This window comes from Oncorhynchus gorbuscha, linkage group LG07 (assembly GCF_021184085.1).
Source record: "Oncorhynchus gorbuscha isolate QuinsamMale2020 ecotype Even-year linkage group LG07, OgorEven_v1.0, whole genome shotgun sequence".
Taxonomy (NCBI): Eukaryota; Metazoa; Chordata; class Actinopteri; order Salmoniformes; family Salmonidae; genus Oncorhynchus; species Oncorhynchus gorbuscha.
The window spans coordinates 16,737,644-16,755,915 of record NC_060179.1 but is presented as its reverse complement, the minus strand read 5'-3'; the positions used below and the strand labels follow the sequence as shown (position 1 = coordinate 16,755,915).

General features: G+C 45.9%; 1 protein-coding gene across 2 annotated transcripts in view; it reads left to right on the top strand.

The window, feature by feature from the left end:
- Positions 1 to 18,272, top strand: part of LOC124039556 (vascular endothelial growth factor receptor 1-like) — a 100,871-nt gene that overhangs the window by 62,103 nt on the left and 20,496 nt on the right. For both annotated transcript variants that reach the window (XM_046355655.1, XM_046355654.1), the window contains 5 exons: positions 11,765 to 11,911; positions 13,110 to 13,241; positions 14,596 to 14,702; positions 14,794 to 14,929; positions 16,855 to 16,959. In XM_046355655.1, coding sequence (XP_046211611.1) covers positions 11,765 to 11,911; positions 13,110 to 13,241; positions 14,596 to 14,702; positions 14,794 to 14,929; positions 16,855 to 16,959 — 627 coding nt within the window. The remainder of the gene's footprint in view (positions 1 to 11,764; positions 11,912 to 13,109; positions 13,242 to 14,595; positions 14,703 to 14,793; positions 14,930 to 16,854; positions 16,960 to 18,272) is intronic.

The window sequence follows — 18,272 nt, the reverse complement described above, 5'->3', positions numbered from 1 at the left end:
CACACAATGATACACCTACACACACACACAGTGATACACACACACAGTGATACACCTACAAACACACACACCTACACAGTGATACACCTACACACACACAATGATACACCTACACAGTGATACACCTACACACACACAGTGATACACCTACACACACACAGTGGTACACCTACACACACACAGTGATACACCTACACACACAATGATACACCTACACACACACAGTGATACACCTACACACGCACAGTGATACACCTACACAGTGATACACCTACACCTACACAGTGATACAACTACACACACACAGTGATACACCTACACACACACAGTGATATACCTACACCTACACAGTGATACACCTACACAGTGATATACCTACACCTACACAGTGATACACCTACACACACAGTGATACACCTACACACACAGTGATACACCTACACACACACAGTGATACACCTACACACACAGTGATATACCTACACACACAAAGTGATACACCTACACACACACAGTGATACACCTACACACACAGTGATACACCTACACACACAGTGATACACCTACACACACACAGTGATACACCTACACACACACACAGTGATACACCTACACCTACACAGTGATACACCTACACACACAGTGATACACCTACACACACAGTGATACACCTACACACACAGTGATACACCTACACACACACAGTGATACACCTACACACACAGTGATACACCTACATCTACACAGTGATAAACCTACACACACACAGTGATACACCTACACACACAGTGATACACCTACACACACACAGTGATACACCTACACACACACACACAGTGATACACCTACACCTACACAGTGATACACCTACACACACAGTGATACACCTACACACACAGTGATAGACCTACACACACACAGTGATACACCTACACACACAGTGATACACCTACACCTACACAGTGATACACCTACACCAACACAGTGATAGACCTACACACACACAGTGATACACCTACACACAGAGTGATACACCTACACCTACACAGTGATACACCTACACCAACACAGTGATACACCTACACACACACAGTGATACACCTACACACACACAGTGATACACCTACACACACACAGTGATACACCTACACACACACAGTGATACACCTACACCTACACAGTGATACACCTACACACACACAGTGATACACCTACACACACAAATCAAATCAAATCAAATCAAATTTATTTATATAGCCCTTCGTACATCAGCTGATATCTCAAAGTGCTGTACAGAAACCCAGCCTAAAACCCCAAACAGCAAACAATGCAGGTGTAAAAGCACGGTGGCTAGGAAAAACTCCCTAGAAAGGCCAAAACCTAGGAAGAAACCTAGAGAGGAACCGGGCTATGTGGGGTGGCCAGTCCTCTTCTGGCTGTGCCGGGTAGAGATTATAACAGAACATGACCAAGATGTTCAAATGTTCATAAATGACCAGCATGGTCAAATAATAATAAGGCAGAACAGTTGAAACTGGAGCAGAAGCACAGTCAGATGGACTGGGGACAGCAAGGAGCCATCATGTCAGGTAGTCCTGGGGCACGGTCCTAGGGCTCAGGTCCTCCGAGAGAGAGAAAGAAAGAGAGAATTAGAGAGAGCATATGTGGGGTGGCCAGTCCTCTTCTGGCTGTGCCGGGTGGAGATTATAACAGAACGTGGCCAAGATGTTCAAATGTTCATAAATGACCAGCATGGTTGAATAATAGTAAGGCAGAACAGTTGAAACTGGAGCAGGAGCATGGCCAGGTGGACTGGGGACAGCAAGGAGTCCTCATGTCAGGTAGTCCTGGGACATGGTCCTAGGGCCCAGGCCAGTTGAAACTGGAGCAGCAGCACGGCCAGGTGGACTGGGGACAGCAAGGAGTCATCATGTCAGGTAGTCCTGGGGCATGGTCCTAGGGCTCAGGTCCTCCGAGAGAGAGAAAGAAAGAGAGAAGGAGAGAATTAGAGAACGCACACTTAGATTTACACAGGACACCGAATAGGACAGGAGAAGTACTCCAGATAAACAAACTGACCCTAGCCCCCGACACATAAACTACTGCAGCATAAATACTGGAGGCTGAGACAGAAGGGGTCAGGAGACACTGTGGCCCCATCCGAGGACACCCCCGGACAGGGCCAAACAGGAAGGATATAACCCCACCCACTTTGCCAAAGCACAGCCCCCACACCACTAGAGGGAAATCTTCAACCACCAACTTACCATCCTGAGACAAGGCCAAGTATAGCCCACAAAGATCTCCGACACGGTACAACCCAAGGGGGGGGAGGAAACCCAGACAGGCCGACCACAACAGTGAATCAACCCACCCAGGTGACGCACCCCCCCAGGGACGGCACGAGAGAGCCCCAGCACTATGTAGGTGTATCACACACAGTGATACACCTACATAGTGATACACCTACACACACACAGTGATACACCTACACACACACAGTGATACACCTACATAGTGATACACCTACACACACACTGATACACCTACACACACACAGTGATACACCTACACACACAGTGATACACCTACATAGTGATACACCTACACACACACAGTGATACATCTACACACACACTGATACACCTACACACACACAGTGATACACCTACACAGTGATACACCTACACACACAGTGATACACCTACATAGTGATACACCTACACACACACTGATACACCTACACACACACAGTGATACACCTACACACACAGTGATACACCTACATAGTGATACACCTACACACACACAGTGATACATCTACACACACACTGATACACCTACACACACACAGTGATACACCTACACAGTGATACACCTACACACACAGTGATACACCTACATAGTGATACACCTACACACACACAGTGATACACCTACACACACACAGTGATACACCTACACACACACAGTGATAGACCTACACACACACAGTGATACACCTAAACACAGAGTGATACACCTACACTTGCACAGTGATACACCTACACTCACAGTGATACACCTACACACACACAGTGATACACCTACACCTACACAGTGATACACCTACACACACACAGTGATACACCTACACCTACACAGTGATACACCTACACACACACAGTGATACATCTACACACACACTGATACACCTACACACACACAGTGATACACCTACACAGTGATACACCTACACACACAGTGATACACCTACATAGTGATACACCTACACACACACTGATACACCTACACACACACAGTGATACACCTACACACACAGTGATACACCTACATAGTGATACACCTACACACACACAGTGATACATCTACACACACACTGATACACCTACACACACACAGTGATACACCTACACAGTGATACACCTACACACACAGTGATACACCTACATAGTGATACACCTACACACACACAGTGATACACCTACACACACACAGTGATACACCTACACACACACAGTGATAGACCTACACACACACAGTGATACACCTAAACACAGAGTGATACACCTACACTTGCACAGTGATACACCTACACTCACAGTGATACACCTACACACACACAGTGATACACCTACACCTACACAGTGATACACCTACACACACACAGTGATACACCTACACCTACACAGTGATACACCTACACACACACAGTGATACACCTACATAGTGATACACCTACACACACACTGATACACCTACACACACACAGTGATACACCTACACAGTGATAGACCTACACACACACAGTGATACACCTACACAGTGATACACCTACACACACAGTGATACACCTACACCAACACAGTGATAGACCTACACACACAGTGATACACCTACACACACACAGTGATACACCTACACACACACAGTGATACACCTACACCTACACAGTGATACACCTACACACACAGTGATACACCTACACACACACAGTGATACACCTACACAGTGATACACCTACACACACACAGTGATACACCTACACAGTGATACACCTACACACACACAGTGATACACCTACACACACACAGTGATACACCTACACACACACAGTGATACACCTACACACACACAGTGATACACCTACACAGTGATACACCTACACACACATTGATACACCTACACACACACAGTGATACACCTACACACACACAGTGATACACCTACACACACACAGTAATACACCTACACACACACACACACACACACAGTGATACACCTACACAGTGATACACCTACACACACACAGTGATACACCTACACACACACAGTGATACACCTACACACACACAGTGATACACCTACACAGTGATACACCTACACACACACAGTGATACACCTACACACACACAGTGATACACCTACACACACACACACACACACACACACACACACACACACACACACACACACACACACACACACACACACACACACACACACACACACACACACACACACACACACACACACACACACACACACACACACACACAGTGATACACCTACACACACACAGTGATACACCTACACACACACAGTGATACACCTACACAGTGATACACCTACACACACACAGTGATACACCTACACACACACAGTGATACACCTACACACACACAGTGATACACCTACACACACACAGTGATACACCTACACACACACAGTGATACATCTACACACACACAGTGATACACCTACACACACACAGTGATACACCTACACACACACAGTGATACACCTACACAGTGATGCACCTACACACACACAGTGATACACCTACACACACACAGTGATACACCTACACACACACACACACACACAGTGATACACCTACACAGTGATACACCTACACACACACAGTGATACACCTACACACACACAGTGATATACCCACACAGTGATACACCTACACACACACAGTGATACACCTACACACACACAGTGATACACCTACACAGTGATACACCTACACACACACAGTGATACACCTACACACACACAGTGATACACCTACACAGTGATACACCTACACACACACAGTGATACACCTACACACACACATTTACATTTACATTTAAGTCATTTAGCAGACGCTCTTATCCAGAGCGACTTACAAATTGGTGCATTCACCTTATGACATCCAGTGGAACAGTCACTTTACAATAGTGCATCTAAATCTTAAAGGGGGGGGGGGTGAGAGGGATTACTTATCCTATCCTAGGTATTCCTTAAAGAGGTGGGGTTTCAGGTGTCTCCGGAAGGTGGTGATTGACTCCGCTGTCCTGGCGTCGTGAGGGAGTTTGTTCCACCATTGGGGGGCCAGAGCAGCGAACAGTTTTGACTGGGCTGAGCGGGAGCTGTACTTCCTCAGTGGTAGGGAGGCGAGCAGGCCAGAGGTGGATGAACGCAGTGCCCTTGTTTGGGTGTAGGGCCTGATCAGAGCCTGGAGGTACTGAGGTGCAGTTCCCCTCACAGCTCCGTAGGCAAGCACCATGGTCTTGTATCGGATGCGAGCTTCAACTGGAAGCCAGTGGAGAGAACGGAGGAGCGGGGTGACGTGAGAGAACTTGGGAAGGTTGAACACCAGACGGGCTGCGGCGTTCTGGATGAGTTGAAGGGGTTTAATGGCACAGGCAGGGAGCCCAGCCAACAGCGAGTTGCAGTAATCCAGACGGGAGATGACAAGTGCCTGGATTAGGACCTGCGCCGCTTCCTGTGTGAGGCAGGGTCGTACTCTGCGGATGTTGTAGAGCATGAACCTACAGGAACGGGCCACCGCCTTGATGTTGGTTGAGAACGACAGGGTGTTGTCCAGGATCACGCCAAGGTTCTTAGCGCTTTGGGAGGAGGACACAATGGAGTTGTCAACCGTGATGGCGAGATCATGGAACGGGCAGTCCTTCCCCGGGAGGAAGAGCAGCTCCGTCTTGCCGAGGTTCAGCTTGAGGTGGTGATCCGTCATCCACACTGATATGTCTGCCAGACATGCAGAGATGCGATTCGCCACCTGGTCATCAGAAGGGGGAAAGGAGAAGATTAATTGTGTGTCGTCTGCATAGCAATGATAGGAGAGACCATGTGAGGTTATGACAGAGCCAAGTGACTTTGTGTATAGCGAGAATAGGAGAGGGCCTAGAACAGAGCCCTGGGGGACACCAGTGGTGAGAGCGCGTGGTGAGGAGACAGATTCTCGCCACGCCACCTGGTAGGAGCGACCTGTCAGGTAGGACGCAATCCAAGCGTGGGCCGCGCCGGAGATGCCCAACTCGGAGAGGGTGGAGAGGAGGATCTGATGGTTCACAGTATCGAAGGCAGCCGATAGATCTAGAAGGATGAGAGCAGAGGAGAGAGAGTTAGCTTTAGCAGTGCGGAGCGCCTCCGTGTACAGAGGAGAGCAGTCTCAGTTGAATGACTAGTCTTGAAACCTGACTGATTTGGATCAAGAAGGTCATTCAGAGAGAGATAGCGGGAGAGCTGGCCAAGGACGGCACGTTCAAGAGTTTTGGAGAGAAAAGAAAGAAGGGATACTGGTCTGTAATTGTTGACATCGGAGGGATCGAGTGTAGGTTTTTTCAGAAGGGGTGCAACTCTCGCTCTCTTGAAGACGGAAGGGACGTAGCCAGCGGTCAGGGATGAGTTGATGAGCGAGGTGAGGTAAGGGAGAAGGTCTCCGGAAATGGTCTGGAGAAGAGAGGAGGGGATAGGGTCAAGCGGGCAGGTTGTTGGGCGGCCGGCCGTCACAAGACGCGAGATTTCATCTGGAGAGCGAGGGGAGAAAGAGGTCAGAGCACAGGGTAGGGCAGTGTGAGCAGAACCAGCGGTGTCGTTTGACTTAGCAAACGAGGATCGGATGTCGTCGACCTTCTTTTCAAAATGGTTGACGAAGTCATCTGCAGAGAGGGAGGAGGGGGGAGGATTCAGGAGGGAGGAGAAGGTGACAAAGAGCTTCCTAGGGTTAGAGGCAGATGCTTGGAATTTAGAGTGGTAGAAAGTGGCTTTAGCAGCAGAGACAGAGGAGGAAAATGTAGAGAGGAGGGAGTGAAAGGATGCCAGGTCCGCAGGGAGGCGAGTTTTCCTCCATTTCCGCTCGGCTGCCCGAAGCCCTGTTCTGTGAGCTCGCAATGAGTCATCGAGCCACGGAGCGGGAGGGGAGGACCGAGCCGGCCTGGAGGATAGGGGACATAGAGAGTCAAAGGATGCAGAGAGGGAGGAGAGGAGGGTTGAGGAGGCAGAATTAGGAGATAGGTTGGAGAAGGTTTGAGCAGAGGGAAGAGATGATAGGATGGAAGAGGAGAGAGTAGCGGGGGAGAGAGAGCGAAGGTTGGGACGGCGCGATACCATCCGAGTAGGGGCAGTGTGGGAGGTGTTGGATGAGAGCGAGAGGGAAAAGGATACAAGGTAGTGGTCGGAGACTTGGAGGGGAGTTGCAATGAGGTTAGTGGAAGAACAGCATCTAGTAAAGATGAGGTCGAACGTATTGCCTGCCTTGTGAGTAGGGGGGGAAGGTGAGAGGGTGAGGTCAAAAGAGGAGAGGAGTGGAAAGAAGGAGGCAGAGAGGAATGAGTCAAAGGTAGACGTGGGGAGGTTAAAGTCGCCCAGAACTGTGAGAGGTGAGCCGTCCTCAGGAAAGGAGCTTATCAAGGCATCAAGCTCATTGATGAACTCTCCGAGGGAACCTGGAGGGCGATAAATGATAAGGATGTTAAGCTTGAAAGGGCTGGTAACTGTGACAGCATGGAATTCAAAGGAGGCGATAGACAGATGGGTAAGGGGAGAAAGAGAGAATGACCACTTGGGAGAGATGAGGATCCCGGCGCCACCACCCCGCTGACCAGAAGCTCTCGGGGTGTGCGAGAACACGTGGGCGGACGAAGAGAGAGCAGTAGGAGTAGCAGTGTTGTCTGTGGTGATCCATGTTTCCGTCAGTGCCAAGAAGTCGAGGGACTGGAGGGAGGCATAGGCTGAGATGAACTCTGCCTTGTTGGCCGCAGATCGGCAGTTCCAGAGGCTACCGGAGACCTGGAACTCCAGGTGGGTCGTGCGCGCTGGGACCACCAGATTAGGGTGGCCGCGGCCACGCGGTGTGGAGCGTTTGCATGGTCTGTGCAGAGAGGAGGGAACAGGAATAGACAGACACATAGTTGACAGGCTACAGAAGAGGCTACGCTAATGCAAAGGAGATTGGAATGACAAGTGGACTACACGTCTCGAATGTTCAGAAAGTTAAGCTTACGTAGCAAGAATCTTATTGACTAAAATGATTAAAATGATACAGTACTGCTGAAGTAGGCTAGCTGGCAGTGGGTGCGTTGTTGACACTACACTAATCAAGTCGTTCCGTTGAGTGTAATAATTTCGACAGTGCTGCTATTCGGGGGCTAGCTGGCTAGCTAGCAGTGTTGTTTACGTTACGTTGCGTTAAAAGAACGACAAAAGCTGGCTAGCTAACCTAGAAAATCGCTCTAGACTACACAATTATCTTTGATACAAAGACGGCTATGTAGCTAGCTATATAGCTAGCTACGATCAAACAAATCAAACCGTTGTACTGTAATGAAATGAAATGAAAATGTGATACTACCTGTGAATGCGACCGGGTTGTGAGTCTATTCGGTAGACGTTGGCTAGCTGTTGGCTAGCTGTCGGCTAGCTGTTGGCTAGCTGTTGGCTTAGCAGAGTCTCCTACGTTAAGGACGACAAATAGCTGGCTAGCTAACCTCGGTAAATTAAGATAATCACTCTAAGACTACACACTCTAATCTACACAATTATCTTGGATACGAAGACAGCAAAGACAGCTATGTAGCTAGCTAACACTACACTAATCAAGTCGTTCAGTTGAGTGTAATAGTTCTACAGTGCAGCTAATCGGTGGACGTTAGCTAGCTGGCTAGTGAAGACTACGTTAGGACGGCGAAATACGATAATTACGCAATTATCTTTGATACAAAGACGGCTATGTAGCTAGCTAAGAAGAAATTGCTAAGATTAGACAAAACAAACCGTTGTGCTATAATGAAATGTAATGAAATGTAATGAAAAAGTACACCTACACACACACAGTGATACACCTACACACACACAGTGATACACACACACAGTGATACACCTACACACACACAGTGATACACCTACACACACACAGTGATACACCTACACACACACAGTGATACACCTACACACACACAGTTATACATCTACACACAGTGATACACCTACACACACACAGTGATACACCTACACACACACAGTGATACACCTACACAGTGATACACCTACACACACACAGTGATACACCTACACACACACAATGATATACCTACACACACACAGTGATACATCTACACACACACAGTGATACACCTACACAGTGATACACCTACACACACACAGTGATACACCTACACCTAGACAGTGATACACCTACACACACACAGTGATACACCTACACCTAGACAGTGATACACCTCTTTCTCCCTGCCAGTCTGCTCTCCTGCTCTCTTTCTCCCTGCCAGTCTGCTCTCCTGCTCTCTTTCTCCCTGCCTGTCTGCTCTCCTGCTCTCTTTCTCCCTGCCTGTCTGCTCTCCTGCTCTCTTCCTCTCTGTCCCTGTCTGCTCTCCTGCTCTCTTTCTCCCTGCCTGTCTGCTCTCCTGCTCTCTTTCTCCCTGCCTGTCTGCTCTCCTGCTCTCTTTCTCCCTGCCTGTCTGCTCTCCTGCTCTCTTTCTCCCTGCCAGTCTGCTCTCCTGCTGTCTTTCTCCCTGCCTGTCTGCTCTCCTGCTCTCTTTCTCCCTGCCTGTCTGCTCTCCTGCTCTCTTTCTCCCTGCCTGTCTGCTCCCCTGCTCTCTCTCTCTCCCTGCACCTCTTTCTCCCTGCCTGTCTTCTCCCCTGCTCTCTCTCTCTCCCTGCACCTCTTTCTCCCTGCCTGTCTGCTCCCCTGCTCTCTCTCTCTCCCTGCACCTCTTTCTCCCTGCCTGTCTGCTCCCCTGCTCTCTCTCTCCCTGCACCTCTTTCTCCCTGCCTGTCTTCTCCCCTGCTCTCTCTCTCTCCCTGCACCTCTTTCTCCCTGCCTGTCTGCTCCCCTGCTCTCTCTCTCCCTGCACCTCTTTCTCCCTGCCTGTCTGCTCTCCTGCTGTCTTTCTCCCTGCCTGTCTGCTCCCCTGCTCTCTCTCTCCCTGCACCTCTTTCTTTCACGTGGGAATGCTCCCTCGTCAGGAGGAAGAGGACACAATGGCACTTCCCACAATGCCACATTTACAGGCCCCTTCACAGGGCCAGAGGAACAATCAGCCAATCAGACACTGTCAAACCACGGACTCACAGACAATCATCAATTGTTCTCCCGGAGGAAGATATGGGAAACAACAATCAGTCCCACATTACTTAAGTCCCTTTTATTCATTTATTTTACTGCTGCTGCTCACCATACCTCAACGCATAAACTTCCTCTCAAAGACCCCCACGGGCTTTTAACTAGAGAGAGACAGCGGGGGGGGGTGTCATCCAATTGTAGTCTTTGTCGTCTGGGTGGTGAGTCATGTTTCAAATTGAGTGGTTTTAAGGTTACTACTACAAACCCAAGAGGAACCCAGGTCAGCTGAAACACACACACATACACTCACACAGAAATGTGTCACTAACACACCCATTGTGGTCAGAGCGTGGCAGGGGTCCAGGAACAGATGTTAAATATCCCTGTGTTCGATTTGTATAGAAAGAAAAAGAAAAACGACACTAATTCTATTCATGGGCCTACTGTATGAATATTCATGGGCCTACTGTATGACTATTCATGGGCCTACTGTATGACTATTCATGGGCCTACTGTATGACTATTCATGGGCCTACTGTATGACTATTCATGGGCTTACTGTATGACTATTCATGGGCCTACTGTATGAATATTCATGGGCCTACTGTATGACTATTCCTGGGCCTACTGTATGACTATTCATGACCTACTGTATGACTATTCGTGGGCTTACTGTATGACTATTCATGGGCCTACTGTATGACTATTCATGGGCCTACTGTATGACTATTCATGGGCCTACTGTATGACTATTCATGGGCTTACTGTATGACTATTCAAGGGCCTACTGTATGACTATTCATGGGCCTACTGTATGACTATTCATGGGCCTACTGTATGACTGTTCATGGGCCTACTATATGACTATTCATGGGCCTACTGTATGACTGTTCATGGGCCTACTGTATGACTATTCATGGGCCTACTGTATGACTGTTCATGGGCCTACTGTATGACTATGGGCCTAATGTATGACTATTCATGGGCCTACTGTATGACTATGGGCCTAATGTATGACTATTCATGGGCCTACTGTATGACTATTCATGGGCCTACTGTATGACTGTTCATGGGCCTACTGTATGACTGTTCATGGGCCTACTGTATGACTGTTCATGGGCCTACTGTATGACTGTTCATGGGCCTACTGTATGACTGTTCATGGGCCTACTGTATGACTTATGACTCATCTGTTCTGTTCTCTTGACATTGAAGTAACTCAATATTTTGTGATACACACACACACGCGCACACACGCGCACACACACCCGTGCACACACACACACACTCACACACAAACGCTCGCTCGCACACACACAACACACACATCTCTCTCTCACACATGCACACCTAATCACACACACACTCATGGTGTGTGTTTTCCCACAGTACTGGAGGCTCCGGTGCTGTTACAGAATCTGTCTGACTGCAGCGTGAACATCAGCAGCTCAGTGACACTCAGCTGCCGCGCCCACGGAGTGCCACGCCCATTCATCACATGGTACAAGGACCAACACACACTGCTTCAGGGATCAGGTGGGAGGCACAGTGATCTTATATCCCCGTCTCATCTACACTGAACAAAAATATAAACGCAACATGCAACAATTTCAACGATTTTGCTGAGATTACAGTTCATAAGGAAATCAGTCAATTGAAATAAATTCATTCGGCCCTAATCTATAGATTTCACATGACAGGGCAGAGGCACAGCCATTGGTGGGCCTGGGAGGGCATAGGCCCACCCGCTGGGGAGCCAGATCCAGCCAATCAGAATGAGTTTATCTCCACAAAACGTCTTTATTAGAGACAGAAGTACTCCTCAGCTGTCCGGGTGGCTGGTCTCAGACAATCCTGCAGGTGAAGAATCCAGATGTGAAGGTCCTCGGCACACTGCCAAATGGACGTACTGACAAATTCTCTAAAACAACATTGGAAGCGGCTTATGGTAGAGAAATGAACATCTCTGGCAACAGCTCTGGTGAACATTCCTGCAGTCAGCATACCAATTACACCCTCCCTCAAAACATGAGACATGTGTGGCATCGTGTTGTGTGACAAAACAGCACGTTTTTACCTTTGATTGTCCCGAAAACCATGTGCACCTGTTTAATCAGCTTATTAATATGCCACACCTGTCAGGTGGATGGATTATTTTGGCAAAGGAGAAACGCTCACTAACAAGGATATAAACACATTTGTGCCCAAAATTTGAGAGATTTAAAAAAAAAACTTTATTTAACTAGGCAAGTCAGTTAAGAACAAATTCTTATTTTCAATGACGGCCTAGGAACAGTGGGTTAACTGCCTGTTCAGGGGCAGAATGACAGATTTGTACCTTGTCAGCTCAGGGGTTTGAACTTGCAACCTTCCGGTTACTAGTCCAACGCTCTAACCACTAGGCTACCCTGCCGCTTGTTGTGCATATGGAACATTTCTGAGATCTTTAATTTCAGCTCTTGAAACATGGGAACAGCACTTTTACGTGTTGTGTTTATATTTTTGTTCACTATATATATATGGGAATATTACAACAGTGAAAGTTGAGTTGCTTGGTGACTTGGAGTGTCAATAGTCTAAAATGACTTCCTCTCCTCCTCTTTCTCACTTCACCTGCACTGATCTGAATAAAGACAGGAAGATGAGAGAGGAATCCTCTTCAAACTGTTGAGAACGAGACTCCTGAAGTTGGAGTTGGGAAATGACTGTGACACGTTCTGTTTCTCATGTGCAGGTATCGTCATAGCACAAGGAGGCGAGAACCTCCACATTGACCGAATCACAGTGGAGGACCAGGGTCTGTACACCTGCCAGGCAACCAATGAGAGAGGCTCTGCTGAGAGCTCCGCCTACATCTGGGTTCACAGTAAGGATCCATTGACCAATAGTAACTCAACTCTCTCTCCTCTCTCGTTCTATAACCATCCAAGATGGGTGTCTTCCATATTTGGTCATGTTGGTGCCTGTGGATAAACACTCTTGTGATAGCCGGGATGTGGGTGTTAAAGGGTACCAATGACAACCAATTAGATTATCAACCTTATACATATAACAGTCATCTAATCATTCTCTACTATAACAAGGGTGAAGAGTAAAGCCTCAGCTAATAGGGTCAGTTGTAAAGAGAACACGAGACACTGCTTTAGATAGTGCTGCAATCCCTTCTTTAGAGGACCCACTCACTGAGTAGCAGCTAGCGGAAGCTCCCTAGCCTGACCATGGAGAGGAGTGGCTCAGTGTTGTTCTGTTCTAATAAGTCAGGAAGGAAGCTGTCTCCCTTTTTGATTTCCCTCGGAAGCCCCACTCTGCTGCCCCGTAAACTGAGGCTATTTCTATATCTTCAGAAAAACACCAATATGAATGAGGAAGATGGCTGTTTGTGTTTGAGCCTGTTGGGTCGTTTCCACCCTGATCAGAGGCTGGGACAGACAGGGAGGGACGGAGGGACAGTGAGAGAACAGCGCCCTCGTGTGGGAAGGTAGAGAACTGCAGCACATGAGTGAAATGAATGTCAGATAAGTGATTTTACTTGAAGTGAGGGAGGAGAGAATAAGTATTCCTGAGAGGGCCTTGTTCATCTCTGTGCTTCTATTTCTATAGTTTAAAATGGGTAAATCCTCAGATTAATTTCAATCATGCTCTCTTCTCTCTCCCTTACGTTGTACACAGAGAATATTTTTGCAGAATTCTGCATGCAGAGTCTCAATTTGGTGTTTGTCCCATTTTGTGAATTCTTGGTTGGTGAGCGGACCCCAAACCTCACAACCATGAAGGGAAATGGGTTCTATAACTTATTCAAGTACTTTTAGCCAGATCCTAATTGGTATGTTGAATTTAATGTTCCTTTTGATGGCATAGAAGGCCCTTCTTGCCTTGTCTCTCAGATCGTTCACAGCTTTGTGGTAGTTACCTGTGGCGCTGATGTTTAGGCCGAGGTATGTATAGTTTTTGGTGTGCTCTAGGGAAACGGTGCCTAGATGGAATTTGAATTTGTGGTCCTGGCAACTGGGCCTCTTTTGGAACACGGTTATTTTTGACTCACTGAGATCTACTGTCAGGGCCCAGGGCTGTCAGGGCCCAGGTCTGTCAGGGCCCAGGTCCGACAGAATCTGTGCAGAAGATCTACGTGCTGCTGTCGGCCCTCCTTGGTTGGAGACAGAAGCACCAGATCATCAGTAAACATTTGACTTCAGATTCTAGTCCTCTCTCTCTCTGTGTAGACTCATCGGAGGGCCTGTCTCTGGAGATCCCTACTCTCACCTGTACCTGTCTGGTGGCTACTCTCTTCTGGCTGCTTCTCACTCTCTTCATACGTAAACTCAAAAAGGTGAGACACAAATGGAGCAGACATGACTGTATAAAATTGTGTAACTATCTGTCCTATTTTTGATGATTTCATATAAATCCATTTCTCTCAGCCAAACTCTTCGAGTGGCAAGGCTGAGTACCTTTCAATCATCCTGGACCCAGGGGAGGGGCCTCTGGAGGAGCAGTGTGATAGGCTACAGTACGACCCAGGCCAATGGGAGTTCCCCAGAGACCGCCTCAAACTGGGTATAACTTTACATCATTTGTTACCGACCTGGTACACTGTGTAGTGATTGGTTACAGACCAAGTATAAAGTTGGGTGAGAGGAGATGATTAAGATTAGTGATAGATATGATCACTTCCTCGTAACAATCTTATCTGCATCAGAGATGACTGGGAGTTCCCCATGTAATCAGCGTTATCTGTGTTGTGCTAATCAGGTCTGGCTCGGGTGGGATCTGTGTTTACTGTAACTAATCAGGTCTGGCTAGGGTGGGAGCTGTGTTTACTGTAACTAATCAGGTCTGGCTAGGGTGGGATCTGTGCTTACTGTAACTAATCAGGTCTGGCTAGGGTGGGATCTGTGTTTACTGTAACTAATCAGGTCTATCTAGGGTGGGAGCTGTGTTTACTGTAACTAATCAGGTCTGGCTAGGGTGGGAGCTATGTTTACTGTAACTAATCAGGTCTGGCTAGGGTGGGAGCTGTGTTTACTGTAACTAATCAGGTCTGGCTAGGGTGGGATCTGTGTTTACTGTAACTAATCAGGTCTGGCTAGGGTGGGATCTGTGTTTACTGTAACTAATCAGGTCTGGCTAGGGTGGGATCTGTGTTTACTTTAACTAATCAGGTCTGGCTAGGGTAGGATCTGTGTTTACTGTAACTAATCAGGTCTGGCTAGGGTGGGATCTGTGTTTACTGTAACTAATCAGGTCTGGCTAGGGTGGGATCTGTGTTTACTGTAACTAATCAGGTCTGGCTAGTGTGGGATCTGTGTTTACTGTAACTAATCAGGTCTGGCTAGGGTGGGATCTGTGTTTACTGTAACTAATCAGGTCTGGCTAGGGTGGGATCTGTGTTTACTGTAACTAATCAGGTCTGGCTAGGGTGGGATCTGTGTTTACTTTAACTAATCAGGTCTGGCTAGGGTAGGATCTGTGTTTACTGTAACTAATCAGGTCTGGCTAGGGTGGGATCTGTGTTTACTGTAACTAATCAGGTCTGGCTAGAGTGGGAGCTGTGTTTACTGTAACTAATCAGGTCTGGCTAGTGTGGGAGCTGTGTTTACTGTAACAAATCAGGTCTGGCTAGGGTGGGAGCTGTGTTTACTGTAACTAATCAGGTCTGTCTAGGGTGGGAGCTGTGTTTACTGTAACTAATCAGGTCTGTCTAGGGTGGGAGCTGTGTTTACTGTAACTAATCAGGTCTGGCTAGGGTGGGAGCTGTGTTTACTGTAACTAATCAGGTCTGGCTAGGGTGGGATCTGTGTTTACTTTAACTAATCAGGTCTGGCTAGGGTAGGATCTGTGTTTACTGTAACTAATCAGGTCTGGCTAGGGTGGGATCTGTGTTTACTTTAACTAATCAGGTCTGGCTAGGGTGATCTCTGTGTTTACTGTAACTAATCAGGCCTGGCTAGGGTGATCTCTGTGTTTACTGTAACTAATCAGGTCTGGCTAGGGTGGGATCTGTGTTTACTGTAACTAATCAGGTCTGGTTATGGTGGGAGCTGTGTTTACTGTAACTAATCAGGTCTGGCTATGGTGGGAGCTGTGTTTACTGTAACAAATCAGGTCTGGCTAGGGTGGGAGCTGTGTTTACTGTAACTAATCAGGTCTGTTTAGGGTGGGATCTGTGTTTACTGTAACTAATCAGGTCTGGCTAGGGTGGGAGCTGTGTTTACTGTAACTAATCAGGTCTGGCTAGGGTGGGATCTGTGTTTGACTCATCAGGGCTTGTTGGATATACAGTAAATGTCATTTTCATTTCTCAAGTTTTATGAATGGTCAGCTGGGATATCTAGGTGGTTCCCACCTGAAGCCTTTAGAAACAATGACTCTGACAGACTGCCACCGCCCAGTGTTCAACCACAATCCACCTCTGGGTTTCAACCCCACCAATTGAGAAACAAATAAGATTGTGTTTGAATTATCTCTCTGTGTCCTTCCAGAGAAACCTCTGGGCCGTGGGGCCTTTGGGAAAGTCATGCAGGCGTCTGCCTTTGGCATCGACAACTCTACAGGCTGCAGGACTGTGGCTGTCAAGATGCTCAAGGGTACCTGCTTTATTATGAGTCATCTAACAACGTGACAAATGATGACCATTCAGAATAGAACAACTGAATACAAAAGAACATGACTCTACCAGCATAATGTGCTGTATTTATAATGTACTGTATTTATAATGTGATGTATTAATAATGTGCTGTATTTATAATGTACTGTATTTTTAGTGTGATGTATTAATAATGTGATGTATTTATAATGTACTGTATTTATAATGTACTGTATTTATAAAGTGCTGTATTAATAATATGCTGTATTTTTAGTGTGATGTATTTATAATGTACTGTATTTATAATGTACTGTATTTATAATGTGCTGTATTTATTGAGTGATGTATTTATAATGTGCTGTATTTATAATTGACTGTATTTATAATGTGCTGTATTTATAATGTACTGTATTTAAAATGTTCTGCATTTATAACGTACTGTATTAATAATGCACTGTATTTATAGTGTGATGTATTTATAATGTACTGTATTTATAATCTCCTGTATTTATAATGTGCTGTATTAATAATGCACTGTATTTATAGTGTGATGTATTTGTAATGTGATGTATGTATAATGTGATGTATTTATAATGTACTGTATTTATAATGTACTGTATTTATAAAGTGATGTATTTATTGAGTGATGTATTTATAATGTACTGTATTTATAATGTGCTGTATTAATAATGCACTGTATTTATAGTGTGATGTATTTGTAATGTGATGTATGTATAATGTGATGTATTTATAATGTACTGTATTTATAATGTACTGTATTTATAAAGTGATGTATTTATAATTTACTGTATTTATAATGTGCTGTATTAATACTGCACTGTATTTATAGTGTGATGTATTTATAATGTGATGTATTTATAATGTACTGTATTTATAGTGTGATGTATTTATAATGTGCTGTATTTATAGTGTGATGTATTTATAATGTACTGTATTTATAGTGTGATGTATTTATAATGTGCTGTATTTATAATGTGCTGTATTATAATGTACTGTATTTATAATGTGCTGTATTAATAATGTACTGTATTTATAGTGCGATGTATTTATAATATACTGTATTTATAATGTACTGTATTTATAGTGTGATGTATTTATAGTGTGATGTATTTACAATGTGATGTATTTATAATGTACTGTATTTATAATGTGCTGTATTAATAATGCACTGTATTTATAATGTGCTGTATTAATAATGTGCCGTATTTATAGTGTGATGTATTTATAATGTGCTGTATTTAGAAAGTGATGTATTTATAATTTACTGTATTTATAATGTGCTTTATTAATAAT